Source organism: Trifolium pratense, linkage group LG7, assembly GCF_020283565.1.
Source record: "Trifolium pratense cultivar HEN17-A07 linkage group LG7, ARS_RC_1.1, whole genome shotgun sequence".
Taxonomy (NCBI): domain Eukaryota; kingdom Viridiplantae; phylum Streptophyta; class Magnoliopsida; order Fabales; family Fabaceae; genus Trifolium; species Trifolium pratense.
Window position 1 is genome coordinate 47,564,148 of NC_060065.1, and position 16,389 is coordinate 47,580,536.

Genomic DNA, 16,389 nt, shown 5'->3' on the forward strand with positions numbered 1-16,389 from the left:
ATCAAATTGTTTGAGGGTTTTTGTTTTTTTTACTAATTTGAATGAAGTTAATAGGAGATTAAATTGATAGATTTGTGTATAATAATTAGTTTGAAGAAGTAATTAAAGAGGATATGGTTGTGAGGTTAGGTAGAAGAAAGGAACACAACTTGGAAATTAACACAACAACGAGAGAGATGATGAAAAGAGAGGGGAAAAAATAGAAATGTATAAGATACGGTAGGTACATCATAACATCTCTTATCCAACGGTTCATATGACTTTCCCACGGTGGGAGACCTACCTCACTCTCCCACCCTAGCCTCCGCCCCGATGTATATGTCATGAGAGTAATTATATGCAAATTCTGGTTAAGACAGCACCTCATTGAGTAAATGGTAAATTAAACGTACAATAGAAAATCAATGATCATTAGAAAGTCAAACATAAGATAACAGAACGATCTTTTAAATGGAAAAGTTTGCCAAAACACTTGTCAAGATTGTGCTCCTAAAGAAAGCACGATTTTTGTACGCAAACAAGTAACATGGTTCAACATCGTTTTTGTCCGCAAACAAGGTACATGGTTTAGCAACCAACAAAAGCTCAAAACACACATTGTTCAAAAACATAATTCTTATCCAACTGAGGGAAAAATCGCACTGATACACTCTAGTTTGAAGATTTTGACCTCTCAATTCTGATAATCCTTCGCTCCATCTGTAAATTAATTAGAGTAATAAAACATATTAGCATACCATACAAACTTTGAAAATTCAAGAATTCTTTCCCTTTCATGCAGACAGTATCTAAACCGCACTTCAAAGAACTAAAAGAGTTCATGCAGCTATGTCCTTTCCTGAACATGTCTTTATCGCTTATATGAGATGAGAGAAAAAAATGTAACATACCTGAATAAAAGCATCCAACTTTTTCTTGGTACTAGTAAACTCATGTTGTACCCAGAGCACTGATCGAAAAAACCTGAGCAGCAAAATAAACAGACGAAAATTAGATCGGAGGTATATAAAACATCAGACAATGATATCATGTTTTCTTATTTTATTTTTTCTTGAAAGAAAGAGCCAAGAACTCTTGACCATACATGAGTATAGATATAGATGATTATTTATGTGTTTCCAAGAAGGTCTTGTTCAGTATTCTTCTACAAAAGAAGTTTAAATAGATAGCAGAAATAAACCATAGAGACAAAATATCAAATAATGGACAGTACATACAGGCTGTGAACTTACACTCTTTTGTTCATTTCATCGCCAGCTTTAATGAGATCAGAACATGCAAGCCTCACATGCTCAGCACCAATGCTGCAATATCAACTAGAAATGTAAGCTATAACAAATGCTAAAGGATGTAATATTAAAGCTTATATTCTTCAATGATTTTAGCATAATAGGCACTTGTTCTGTTATCATTAGACCCTTCCAAACTAATGCAAACATCCTCTTATATAAAGACACAAACAATTAAAAAGAATCACACAAAATTAAAAGACATCTATATTATTCTACAGTACACACATAGTAGATGGAAATGTGTATATGATAGGTTTGCTACTGTCAGTTAAGAAGTTAGCTTGTTACCTAGGTTGGCTTAGTTAGATGAAAATATGAAGCACGAACACTCCTCGGATTTGGCGTGTCTTGGTGTCGGACACCAACACGACACCGACACTTATAATTATATTGAATTGTGTCATTTTCTCAAATTATTATCGATGTCGACGTATCAGTGTCCGGTGTTCGTGCTTCATAGGATGAAATAAATAAGGCATGTCACCTATAAATAGGGAGGAGGGATTAGAGTGGGTATCTTGTTAATTGAGAGCAGCAGGGTCTTTTGGCATTGGGAGTTAGGCAGACCCTCGAAGTGCTGCCATTGTTCTATATCAGAGCAGATTCTTCCCCATTTTCTAGCATTAAGATACCACTTTCTATCAGTATAAGGGTATAATGAAAGACAAATTATATCTTCAAGCTTATTCCCACCGTTAGATATTATTTATTATCCACTAAGCTTTTCGGATAGTTTGCCTTAAACATGACATCAGAGGCTCTATGATCAGGGGGTCAAAAGTTTGATCCTTACTGCCTCTTTGCTCCTAGCTGAAATTGAATTTCAGAAAATGATAAAATTAGGTTTATGCATTGTCCATGCCATTAAGACCAGACGGCTCTTGCGTGGCAATGTGTGTATCAGAATAGATATAAGAACCATCCAAGGTCCTTCACCTAATAGATTAAGGATTTAGTCCCCAGGAACAACATCAAAAAAAGTGGTCAAAAGTTTCATCTTTGCTGCCTCCATTATTCTATGTAAAATTGAATTTTCCCAATAGACTCTTACATAGAACCTTCATGCATCACCTAATAGCTTAAGTTTCGGGGGAGAGACTGTCCTTAACACTCACAAATAGGTATTCAAACGTTTACAGTGTAAAAATAATATAAACATTTATAAAGTGAAGATATGGTTTGTGATTCAACCTGAAGTTAAGTTGAACATTCAAATCAGAAAATTTTTTGAACAACGATGTTTATATGAAAACTTGTATATGTCTACACATGGATGCATTGAAATTGGCATGACCAAATGGTTGGTCTACACGTAATTATACACGTGGTTTAGTGCATTTAATGTTAATAATACCAGAAGGAAAATTACGTACACCTAAATGCAATAAATACCGGGCTTTTTGCCCTCTTTGATACCAAAAAAAATAAATGCAATAAATACCATAGGGAACTACACAAAGTAATTGGTGTATCATGAATTCCAAGCACTAAATATTGTGGCCTGACGATAAATAAGTTCAAAAGTGTAGCATTTTAGAACAACTAGTGCCAAATGAAAACCTATTACTTGGACTTCTCTGCAGAACACACCTTTAGACAAAGCAATATGTGCAAGTGATCAAGTTCTAAAAGATTAGCACGTCTATTTTTAAATAATGCATACAAGATATCATCTCTCCAACTGAAATACTTGTAAAAGTACTTATTCATTTAGAAAAAGGTCAGACAACAGAAACACATTCACTTAAATGCACGCCCAACAAAAAAAAGAAAGTAATATCTATATGTCTCATTACTATCCAACATTAGGTAATGTTGAAAACCCCACATTTGCCAACATATGGCCGAAAACGTGTTTATATATGGAGGCACCACTCACGTTACAAGTCGGTTTTGTAGGATTGAGTTAAACTCGATTCAAATTTTAAGATGGTATTAGAGTTTATCCAAGACCTGTAGGGCTACCCGTTATCGGGTCACGCTCCATACGTCAAGTTCTAGGCGTGATGGAGTGTATTGAGACTCCTACATTAGATGAGATATGACATGAAAATGTGTTTAACATAGGAGACATCTCTCACCTTACAAGCGATTTTGTAGGGTTGAGTTAGGCTCAATCCAAATGTTAAGAGGTAATATCACAAAGGTATCTAACGGGATGTCAAACCAGTATACATGAAAATATGGCACAATAACATAATTTTTTTTTATAAATAATATATATGATATAACTTTTATTTCAATGCTAATGCATTTAAGTTTCTGATTGGCATTTCTGGAAAATATAATGTAGCAGATTTATACCACATCACATTTATGAGAATATGCAATGGTTTATCATGAGCTTGAAAATGATTATGCATAAAAAGCATCTTGTTTGTCAGCCTGTCTAAAGCATGATAATAAGACTAAACTCTGCATATTCATGGCACAATCAATGATGGGCATATCAAACTAAACAGTAAAAACACAGCAGAAAACCTCTACTCAGATAAACATAAGGTGGTGGTGGGGGGCTGAGAGAGATAACGGAAAGTACAGATTAGCATATAATATTGGGAGAACAAGGAATCCCCACGAGGGAGTGCAAGAAGGGGATCCTAAACTTGCAAGTAAATAAATATCACAACTAGGTGAGCTAGCACCACAGGAAACTTTAACACTGTTCTTTGCAAAAGTAGATTTTGGTATCTAAACTTTTAGCGCGTCGAAAACAACTATCAGGCCATTGCTCAGTAGCTCAAGCTGTTGGGCCAAGCTTTCTTTTTGCAAAATTATCATGACTATCTAAAAGATAAAATAGTGAAAAATTAAGAAAACATCTTAAGTTAAAGACAGGGGAACCTTGCGTTTCATCAATATGTTTTCTCTTTCTCTTGTCAAGTCTCTTGCTACCTTTATCAATGAAAGGAGTCTCACGTATTTCTATATTACTTGAGAATTCATTGTCAAAGATAAAATGGCCATCTATAATCAAGGGAAAATAACGAAGTATATGGATGCAGTGTCTGGTTTACATTCCTGTTGAAGCCTTAGAATAATTGTAATGAATGGAGGTTAAAGGTACCTTGCGCTTTTATCCTCAATTTCACGAGCTAGGGAAGCAAATTTACAGAAGTCAACTTCTGAATTATCACTGTAGATAATAGAAAAAATAGTTCTTCTTAAAAAAAATAGAAAAAATTGTTAGATAATCAGCTTGAAAAGGGAAAACCCTAAAATGAGCAGTAACATTACACATCAAGTGAAAGCTCAGCAAGGATCGTGTCAACATCAGCAAAATATGTTTCTATCCGCTGCACAACACATTGTCGTTCCCCGGTGTTATTCACACATACAATCTCATTAAACCGATCATTGACTACCCCCTGCAAGGAATGAAAACACAATAATACCATCAAAGATCTGACATTCTTTCAAAACAGTGCTCGAAAATAAGACAAATTGCTGAAACCACAACAAGATTATATTCACGTATAACTAAAATGCAAAACACAATTAAATGACATGAATTTATGCACTAGATGTAGAGGGTAGCATTGCAAAGAGAGAAAAAAAAAGTCTAATTGTATTCAGGGTAGGAGCAGTAGAATGTAATTTAAATTTTATGGTGGAGTCATTACTGAGACAAGCTGTTTGGCAATCCATCTACCAACTCTTAAGTCTCAAGGTCATCCTCACAAAAGAAAATTAAGGAAGAAAGACGGGATTTTGAAGAGGGAGGATGAGAACCCATGAGAGATCCCTGACCAATAATTGAACAGTGAACACATGAAAATTATCCCTCCCAAAGGGTTCTTTTACCTCATCAAGCAATGAACTCAAGTATCCTTGCAATAGTCCTTTTAGAATTTCCATAGTCATGATCCCTAAGAAACAGAAATGTAGCTACCCTTGAGAAGAAAGACTAAGGAAGATCAACACTTTAGTTGGAAGAGATTATTGTGCACGAGGAGTGCTACGTAAGTTTTAAATACCCTCTCCGGCCCAATTATAAGAGACAAAACCAAAAAACAACAAAACTGATTAACTTTTTTATTTTTTTAACTTTTTTATTTTTTTTACATATATACCCTTATGGAAAATTGTGAGGCATGTTAAATGCACCCACTAATATTAAAAAGACAAACATTTTAAATGAGGGTAAACAGGTAATTTAAAAAATAAATACACCTTAAAAGTTGCAACTTTTTCTTATAAATAGGACCAAAATATTCTCCGAAAATTCTCTTATACTTAGGACCGAATGGAGTGCAAAGGTTTAGAGACAAGCAAAAACTGTCAACCAGCTGAACTGAATGAGTAGAGATGAAAACTATCTGTGAGTTATCCCTGAACACAGCACAAATGCTTATGAAATTAGGTATTAAAATGTGCAAATGAACATTCACGCCATTGTAAAAGGCGAATTTCAAGGGGCAGTTTCCTTTCCTTACTCTTTAGGATATGGTTGTTTCAGGATTGTCAAGATATTATGCTATGTTCGAATTCAACACAAATGCTTATGAAATTAGGAGTTAACGTGTGCAAATTAACATTCACGCCATTGTAAAAGACGAATTTCAAGGGGCAGTTTCCTTTTCGTACTCTTTAGGATATGTTTGTTTCAGGATTGTCGAGATATTCCTGGGAAAGTAAACAGGTAATATGACATTCCTGTGGCTGTTACTTTTCCATGATATGTGAATAGAAATTATCCTGTAATACAAGCATTGACCTAAACTCCTACTTCTACCACCTTTTTCATCTAAAATTTGTTGTGAACTAATTTGTTTATGAATATTTTTCCAGAAACATTAACAAGTTTCTCCATTTTATTTAGTTTGCATGCGAAACACTACCTAAATATACTAATAAACAGTGAACAAACAGAAAATAGTTTTATTTAGGGGGCTGAGACACAAGCTTTGTAGATTGTCCTAATAGAGAAGGTAGCGGAAGATCTTCCTTACTTTGAATTACTTTGGTTTACTAGGGATGTTTGATGCATCTGTCTGTTGGAAGTGTTGTTTATTTCATCATTGTAATTCAAAGTAAGGAAGATCTTCCGCTACCTTGTCTATTAGGACAATCTACAAAGCTTGTCTATTCAAAGTAATAAGATTTTCGATACAACATAATATGTTAAGACTAAAATATCCTTTGTACTTCATTTATTATTTGTTCATCATACGTTTGCAACTACTTTAATAAAGGTAACATAAAAAGCAATAAATGTTGTATTGATGTTATAATTTGAGACTGAAATATTCTAAATGAGACACGTAATATGAGATGGAGGGGGTACAAAAATACAAAATGGCATACATGCATGAAATGAAATCTGCCCAAAACTTTTGAACTGCCTCCAACTAAGTGCTTACGATAACTGAAATTAATGAAAAAGTCGTATTCAGGCAGACTTGAAAAAAGCACTCCCTTTAAAATAAATGGTAATTCTACAACAACTATAGGATTAACACACCCTCAAGAAGTTAAATAAAGCAAAGTTTTCACCCAAAAATCCTTCTTACTTTGGTATGTCAATGTAATTTATGACCTCTGAATTATATTTTCCTCATTTTTAACTTCCAGAAAAGTAAAGGTTTATTTAACCTGTCAAGATCCATCGTTTATTTGATAAAAATATGCTCTTTTATGAAACTTGTAGTGAAGTGTACCGGGGCTTTAAATTCAGCTACATACTTGCAATCCCATGCTGACAATTATCCACTAATATGGTATTAAGAAGGACTAGACCATATTCTAATATGGTATTAAAGTCTATCTAAGATCAGTTATTGCATCACCCAAATTTGTATTTCTAGATATTTAGTCCTAGGCGTGAGACAGTTTTCTGTAAACCTAGCTGCTTCCATTACGTTACGTCCACGTTAGACTGCCTTGATTGCAACCTCCAGCACCTTCATTGGGCTATACTATACATGATTGTGTTTTAATCTGTTAACAAAAATTCTAACAGGATCAATTGCGACTAAAGGTATGCCTAAAGTAGTCCTTTTATAGGCTTAGACAATCCTCACTCCTTAAGCTAGATTTTCGGGTTGAGTTAAGCCTAGCCAAAATGCAGAGAGATAATATTTATTTTATTACTTTATCACTCAAACATGCAATCAACAAGTGAATGAAGATTAAACTGCCTCACTCCTCTAACAATTTACCCCGATTTCCTGTGTTCATTTATTTCTTTTAAGTTGTTAAGTAGAGCTTAACATCTTAATAATGCTTTGGAAAGACATCAGATGCAGTTTGCTTACACCTCTGAAATTTTAAATTTTCCACTTGAATGCTACACGACATTCATCTTGAGAGATCAGATAAACAACCCCTTGAAAGATTCATCACTTAAAAACATGTTATATGTGGACGCTATTATTTACCTACTCATACATTCAATTATGCATCACACATAAACTATACTATGAAAATAACTAATGCTTATCTCCACATAAATTTTGAACACGACAATGTTACCATCCTAAACAGTCTTCAATGATACCACCATCCCACTGCGCCAAAACTGGTCACCTCAATGGTTGTCTGGAAGACAAAAAAGAAGATATCAAACTTCCACATATCTGACACATAGTACAAAGTAGTACTAATAATTTAGAGCAAAACACTGAAACAGGGCTAGTAAAAGAAATGAATGGCATAAAGTATAACTATTGTGACTGGTATTTAGGTAAAAGTGAGAGATGTAGCAACTGAGAGACACAGAAGGAAATGTGACTGAGGTATACAATCCGATACAGGAACTAAAACAGACACCACATGCATAAAGGGACTTTTTTTTATATGATGAAAGACATTTTATATGTTGGTTACCACAAAATAAAAAAACGAAAGACAAAGGAATTGATGAAGAAAAAATTTTCATAATAAGATTACTCTACCATAGAAGAAGCACGCGAGTAGACAAACACCAATACCAAAGGAAGGGAAATAAACTATCTTAATGGTTCTTGCTTTTAAAATTATGTTTGATCGCAGAATCTACTGAGTATTGAATTTAATAAAATCAGAATCATAATGAAACCAAATTTTCATGTCTACCATAACAACCCTCAGGCTTGTGCATCACTGAACAAAATAACAGAAATAAATGTCAATTTTCTATCTTGAAAAATAAAGCAGCATTTATTGAGTAAAAATATTGTTAATAAATAGAAAAAGAGCATATAAATGGGAAACAAAATAGACAGATGGTAATTCGAACCCTAAGGTCGATATGACATATTATTAGTCTAGTATTAAAATCCTTCTCAAATAACTATCAGTATATATTTCCCCAAGATTTTAATTGAGTAATTAATACATGTGTATGTGATTAATAAATTATCCAATCTGGTTTCACAAGTTCATTCTAGTCCAAAATTCAGCGTATTAGCAACAAGCTGTAAAAGAAGCAAGGATTTTAAAAAAGGGTCAGCAGTTTTTTTCTTCAATATCTTTTCTAAGGCATGCATTTAAGGAAATGTACAACAAAATGTTATCATGCATTAATAAAAATGGAGTAAAAAAGTAGTTTTCAGTGTAATAAATCAGGCAAAATCAAGGTTAAACATTAAGCCTATACCTTCTAGGACTCATAATAAACAAATTAACTAGACATATTCAAGATTGGATATCTTGGTTCGTAGTTTGGTAGATCAGTAGAGGAGAAATTCTTCTGAGACCAAGTGTTTCTAACTGAGCAGATCAAATACAAAATATATGAATTTACTTTCATTATAAAAGGAGAGCGTGTGATTTGTTTTGACAATAAAAGATGAATAAAGGATGGAGAGAATGTTGATGGATGAAATGATAAATGTGTCATATAGTTTGCTTTGCCAAAAATATTGTATGGATTAAAATATTGAACAGAAAACTATAATCATAGTTCAATTTTGTATGTATATCAAGCAAGCCGGTTTTGTTGGGTTGAGTTAGGGCCAATACGAACTTTAAGAGGAGCAATTTTTACACTTGAGGTGTTAGTTCAGTGATAAGACTTAAGGAGTTTAGTCTTGTAACCTCAAAATGCCAAGTTCAAATCCCGTCAGGAACAGTTGTAAAATGGCCATTAGTGCCACTTGAATTAATAAAAAATATTTGTCTATATATCAAGCCAAACCACTATTGCTACGAAGATAAACAAAATTCAATTCAGAAAATCTGTGAATGCCTAAACTAGACCTGAACTGATAATGATTTACCTGCACAAGATTTTCAAGTTTTCTCCTCAAATAAGAAAGCTCGTTCTTGATCTGATAAAGAGCCATATTGCAACTGAAATACCAATCACTTATCTTTAGTTACTTACAGTTAAACAAAACCAAACCAAAATTAAACAAAAATGTAAGCCAAAATCAAGCTACAAAAATCAGAACATTAGGTCAAAATCAAGCTACAAAAATTGAATAAATTGCTAACAACTCTTAAAATTAATTATAAATTAACAATCACAATTTGATCAGTCAAAGAAAAGCATAATCTAATGCAACAAGTGCATAAATTAGTTATTGTTATCACAATGCAACAAAATCTGGTCGAATAGATTCATGATTTCATTCATAGTTTGTAGTTGAAATTCGGAAACAGTACAAATACAGAAAATTAAGTAATAACTAGCTAATCAGTTTTTTTTTTTTTTTGGTAGTACCTTAGGTGAATAAGTGGAGTCTCGGACTCCTGCACATATAGTGCGATGTCCCTACCAACTGAGCTAACCTCACGTAATAACTAGCTAATCAGTTTCTATTATTATAAGATATTGAAGAAAAATTAAGATTAAGAACGCGCGCGCGGTTTCAAAATTAGAAAGTAAAATCACGATAATGTAAAGGGAAAATGTGAAACAGAATTGGAGTGGCGAGGAAGAGATGATATACCTCGTTGTTGTGAAGACGGTTATTCAGGGAGGACGTGATGCGAAAATTGATCAATTCGTATCAGGACGCGACGGTGCGGTGGGACTTGGAAGACCACGGCAACGGAGCAGAGTACCCGCGGAGACCCAGAAAATTTTATTTAACTAATACTATTTATTTATAAATATATAGTTAAGTGATTTATAAATTATTTTAATTATATTTTTGCACAGTACATGATACATTTGTTTTTATATTGATCTTTATAATTGTCGCAAGACTTACAATAATATTTTTTTTATTTGTTTTATAGTTTTTACGATTACTTTTTTTTTAGGTTGATGAATCTCTGCTGGAATTGTAGAATCTGCGAAAATGAAGGAAGAATACTCTTTGTTGGTGGAACAAATTGTGATAAAGTATCATTCGCTTAATCTTCACCCGATTGACATTCCCATTCCCATATACAACATTGAGAAGCCGCCACTACCACCTTCAGCCATATGTCCATTTTGAAGAGAAATCACATACAAAATGAGTAAATGTAGCAAACAAATATTTTAAAGGTGGATTCTTATGAATGGTTATGATTAAGTATTAAATGATTGCCTCTTGTAACACAAAAGTATTTATAGTCGAAATTGAGATGGATCACATGCACTAAATATACGACAACACCTCTATTCAATCCACAAGAACTTAATTCTTCCGTCAACGGTGCTAGATGTGATTGAACATATAATCGTAGAGAGATAGAGCACAAGAATCCTAGTGCGGGTAGAGTTTTAGAAACCGTGAAATATGTGTGAGTAAAATAACTCAGACCAAAGTTTCTATTTATATAACCACTTGTGTATACTACCTTATTGTGCACTAGGTTTTCACTTATGCACCTTGAACCTTACGGTGCACCATGTTTCTCTATTTAGAATTAGTGCATCGTAATAATGCTCCACCAAATTATAAATGAATCTTTATTCATTTGTTTAATCTCGCATGTATTCGTCCTTATGTGTATGACCCAGTAGGTTTTCATAATGTTGACAATGTCTTAAACCACCTATCGGTATCTAGAAAGATATCATTGTTACCCCAAGTGATGGGAATGTCACGTGATTTGCGTAACTTGTATGACACAATATCTCATATTCCTTGATACCCCATTATAGTTAATTAAAGTTCAATATCTCATATTAACTTATTTTTGTGTGGCACACATTTCATAGTCATACTCGGTCAATGGACTCATAAATATTTCTCATTTTATGTAAGAGTGACGAATTCCACACAGGTCACTAATATCCCTCAACATGATTTATGGAGTGTCTATCAGTTGACTGTATAATCTTCCTGTTATGGACAATGTTTGAATGACAACAAATCATTTGACTAATATAAGGTCCATAATGGTTTCAGGTCGAAGGATGATATACACAATTATCAATATGATAATAATTTATGGCACTTACATAACACACTATGTAATATTCTCACGACTGGTCAATCCAGTAAGATGTGATCGTCAATTTAGTTACATAATAGTCTTTTTGCTTTGTGTTATCCCACATCACAATAATGCCTAACTACAAATACTTTAAGAATAATTGCTTAAAAAAAAACTTTAAGAATAATATTCTTTGTTTAATAGAGTCTCACGATTAAGTACCTCTTAATGTTCCATTAAACGGTTAACTTTTTTATGAAGTTTATTACTTTGAAAAACAATATAATAATAAAGAAATTGTTATAAATTATTTCTAACATGAACCATAATATGGAAGAATAGAGAAGAAGAAGAAGAAGAAGAAGAAGAAGAAGAAGAAGAAGAAGAAGAAGAAGAAGAAGAAGAAGAAGAAGAAGAAGAAGAAGAAGAAGAAGAAGAAGAAGAAGAAGAAGAAGAAGAAGAAGAAGAGAAAAGAGAAAAGAATAGACTTTGTATTATTCTATTCAAGGTGTGCTTTACATTGTAACAAAGGAGTCTTATTTATAGGACACAATTAGGGGACAAGAAAACCTACACAATAATGGACATTCATTACATATTATTCATAACACTCCCCCTTGAATGTCCATGAAAGATATTCTTTCTCTAAAAAAAAAAAAAACTCTAGTGAAGGAAAGAGCGTACATCATCATTTGTGTGTGAACTGCCTCATTAAAAACCTTACCAGGAAAACCCAGTGGGATAAAACCATGGTGAAGGGAAAAAGAGTGCAGTACATATTTGTGTCTCCCCCTCATAAAGACAATTATACAGGAGATGAAAAACCAAATAATCTTCAGTACTAGTTGATCAAAAGTTTTACTTGAAGTTGACTTGTAGAAAGATCTGTCATATCTTCTTTATTATGTCCTTCTCCAAATTAGCAGTGTGTCCGATATTATCTTCATATTGAATTGTTGCATGAACCACCCTTTTGTAATAAAAACAACAAGTTTCTTGTGTGTGTTGAATTACAGACCTCGACAAAAATGCCTTCTCAACTTGCTTGATGTAGTACTGAAATCTTCACATGATTGAATGATATTGGTGTTTCTTTAAGGTATAAATATTATGCTTGACTTTGTTCCAATATCTATGTTAGCTGAATAAAATACCACGACATGTATAACTATATATAGTAAAATATATCAGTGTCCTTAATTGAATTAAGATATGGTACTTCAGGACCAATTCAAATTGTTCATCACTTTTCTTGATGCATTACACGATCTTTGCTCAGATCAAATGACATCTCAACCATTTTAGTACACAACAGATTTGTCCATGTCAAACTGTTTTAATACTTTTGCTATATAATTTTATTATAAATTTGCGATTCCAAATAAACTTTGCGCATCCAACAAATTTCTTTAATCTACAAATTTCAAAATCACTTCAGGAGTTATGATAATATTTATAGCAAATGATATTTCTCAGCAAATATATTAGCATTTGATATATGGTACTTCAAGACCAATTAGTAATTCACTATTGATGAACTTACAACAATTTTATATAGAATCATGTTTTATATAAGGTTCATGATTCACGAAACATTCTTCAAATACTTATTTTGTAAGAAATGACAATATCTCAAGCTCTTCAGGAGTCTCTTGATCATATTTTTATCATCGACATAAATATTAAAGATATCAAATTTATTGCCAAATATTTTCTTAAAATGAACAAATTGTCATTTTCATACTTCTCACTTGGAAATACAACATGCATATAGATGTTGCTCGAGTATATAAGGAGACTTATTCATGTTTATTAAGTCATCTCTCCAATATATATGTGTCTTACGAAAATTAAATCCTTCTGGGATTTTCATATAATCATCATTATCAAGTGAGCCAGTCAAATACGTTAAAACACATATTTCACATAAATTGAGTATTTCATATGCTACTCAACTTAATTAATTACAAAGAAGTTTTGGAATTCACTTTAGATGAATATGCTTCTTGAAAATCAATGATAGACATATTTATCAATATACTAACAATTCAAATTCTAAATATTTGATTTTCATTATTTTTCTCTTGAAAATTTATTCACATCGAATTATTTCCATCTGCAGATGAAATGGACTACTGGTCCAAAAACATTTCGCTTTGCAAAGCTAGTTTAATTTTGTATAAATTACGTCTATCTATTTAGTCAATCATTTCATTGTCTATAATCCTTAATAGACTTTGATTTATGATCCTCATTATTTCTTATCATATATAGCGCTATATTATATAAATAACATCGTCAACGTTGATTTTCTTTCGGTTCCATCGTATTCCATTCATGACATAATTCGTCGAGATCTCTTTATTTTCATAAATTTCAGGTACCTGATAAGTTCTTCTGGAACTAGAAAATTAATTATGTCAAATAATCTTTTCATATTCTCACTTGGGTCATCTTTCTTTTTAGCTCCTTTTCTTATTTGAGGATTTTTATCTTTGGAACCGACTTACCTACCACGCTATAGGGTGGTTAAAATTCATTTGCAATATAAGATTGTCCAATAGGGACATCCATTTTGATTGGAGCATTTGCAGCTGATAATTGATTTCATAAACTTTGCAAATGATATATCTTTTGAACATCTGGTTCAATCTATTTTATATGAGGATCAAGATGAGATAATAATAACTATTTATTTCAAGTGATTTATTTGAACTTCTGGTTCATATTTTTCGGCTGTTTATTCCCTCCCCCTAATATTGGGAAAACTTATTCATCATCACTTGAAAATTATCCTTCTGGGCTATAAACAAGTCCCTAATTATTGGCTCAATATAATTTATAAGGGATGAAGAGTCATATCAAATATATTTTCCCAATATTCTTTAATAATTCATCGTATTGCATTATATTGGAGCAATTGGAACATACCAACACATCCAAAAATGCTTATATGAAAAATATTAGAGTATAAAACTAAACTTAATTGCAAGTTAAGGGGAAGACTTTCGTATAATAACTTATTGGCTTGAGCGAATCAATATCTCAACATATATATTTAAATGTTCCCAAAATATAAAATAAAACTTAGAAGTATTGATCTCATAAGTATCGATCATGTAATTAACTTTAGACGTCTAAAGAATGGATCTTCAAGTCCATTATTATTTTTGTTTGTATGAACATATTCTACAAGATGTTCTATATCAATTTCAATTGACATTCGATACTTATCAAATACTTTCTAGAAAATTAAATATTAAATGAGCTCTTAACCAAATTAGTAAATGAAATAATCTCACAAACTTCTGGTTGTGAGTTGACAACAAACACACATGTGACCATTTCGTTGATGCATAAATTAAAATTATTAAAATTTAATTGGTCCACATGATCATGATCGGTGTATCGATTTACAAATATCACCTTTCGTATATTCTAAAATAAAATATGCTCATTTACTTAATTTATCAATTTTCTTTGAGAACTAGTAATACACAAAAATATTAGATTGAATGAACTTCTGGCCATTCAATACATATCCATAGGAAATTTTCGCATCATAATAGATCAGAGATGACCCAACTGATCTTGCCAATTACAAACTTATTATGAGTTAATATGTAAACTTCTGGTTTACTTAAACATGTGCTTAAGTTGCACTATCCCAAACTAGAGACAAGGGTTAATAACATCTCGCGTAATAAAATTTTTAATTCTTAAATTTTGAATGTAAACTTTGTTTCTCCATATATATTAGCTTTTGAGGAGCCTTTCATAATTATGTCAGTGTCTACAATAATCACAAAATTCGCATAGCTAAATAAGACACATAGATCAATCATATCACATAAGTAACAAACAAAATTCATCAAACCTATAGAACTACATTATAAGAATTGTGAAAAACTAAATTCTAAACAAACCTCCATTTTCACGGGCAACATCTTAAATATATCAACATTAGTTCATATATAGTAATAATATTGTAACAATGTAACAAATGACATTTAACCTGAGATTGTTTTGATGCTTTAAAATTACTACTGCAACTAATTGCTACTTTCAAATTATTTAGATTCTATTTTCGATTGGTCAAACAAAATGTAACTTAGTAGTAAAATAATAGAAAGCTTAATGTGGTTCCAATTTTACAACAGAAAAGACCAACAATTTAATAGTATTAAAAATAATCACTCTATCAAAAAAAATGTTAAAAACCATCACTCATCAGTTACTAGAATAAAAGAAAAACGTTTTCAACCCAATTACAAGTCACCGTTATGAAATGATACACATAAAATATTCTTAAATGTAAATAATTGCTACTTTCAAATTATTATAATATTACTCCGTAGTAGATGTGAATATACTTGCCCAACAAAAAAAAAACAACCTTAATGTTAATATTAGGTAATTTTGTTTTAGCATATCACAATATTAGCTAACTTAGTTTGATAATGTGAAAAAGCTGAAAATTTGTTTCTCCTTCTCTAAAATGTGCTTTAATGGACCTTAAATTTAGGTAATTTAGTTCATGTTTCAATAAAAGCATAAAAAAAATTGCAACATGCTGATAATAAAACAAAACGGGGCAAGAACTCAAAAATAAATCTCAACAATTATTATCAACATCATTCAACTATCACACAAATATGATTACTTTAAGTTCTTCCAGAACTATGAAACTATATCATGGACGATCTTTATAATGATCAAGAACAATTCACTTTTTATGCAATCCTTCAAGGATGCTTGATATTAAAATAATTCGTTTTCTTTGAGCAATCCTTCAAAA

At 32.0% G+C, this 16,389-nt stretch overlaps 1 protein-coding gene across 2 annotated transcripts; it reads right to left on the bottom strand.

The window, feature by feature from the left end:
- Positions 1–472: 472 nt before the first annotated feature.
- LOC123900050 (pseudo histidine-containing phosphotransfer protein 6-like) lies at positions 473–10,301 on the bottom strand. Of its 2 annotated transcripts, XM_045951350.1 has the most exons (9): positions 10,169–10,301; positions 9,494–9,566; positions 7,767–7,832; positions 6,600–6,660; positions 4,530–4,660; positions 4,360–4,428; positions 1,233–1,304; positions 891–963; positions 473–699 (listed from the first exon to the last, which is right to left on the bottom strand). In XM_045951350.1, exons 4-9 carry the CDS (start codon positions 6,603–6,605, stop codon positions 652–654), a joined length of 399 nt encoding a protein of 132 aa, XP_045807306.1. In that variant the 5' UTR covers positions 6,606–6,660; positions 7,767–7,832; positions 9,494–9,566; positions 10,169–10,301; the 3' UTR covers positions 473–651. The 2 variants fall into 2 exon arrangements, with proteins under 2 accessions (XP_045807306.1, XP_045807307.1); XM_045951351.1 differs by lacking the exon at positions 6,600–6,660.
- Between the last annotated feature and the right edge of the window lie 6,088 nt (positions 10,302–16,389).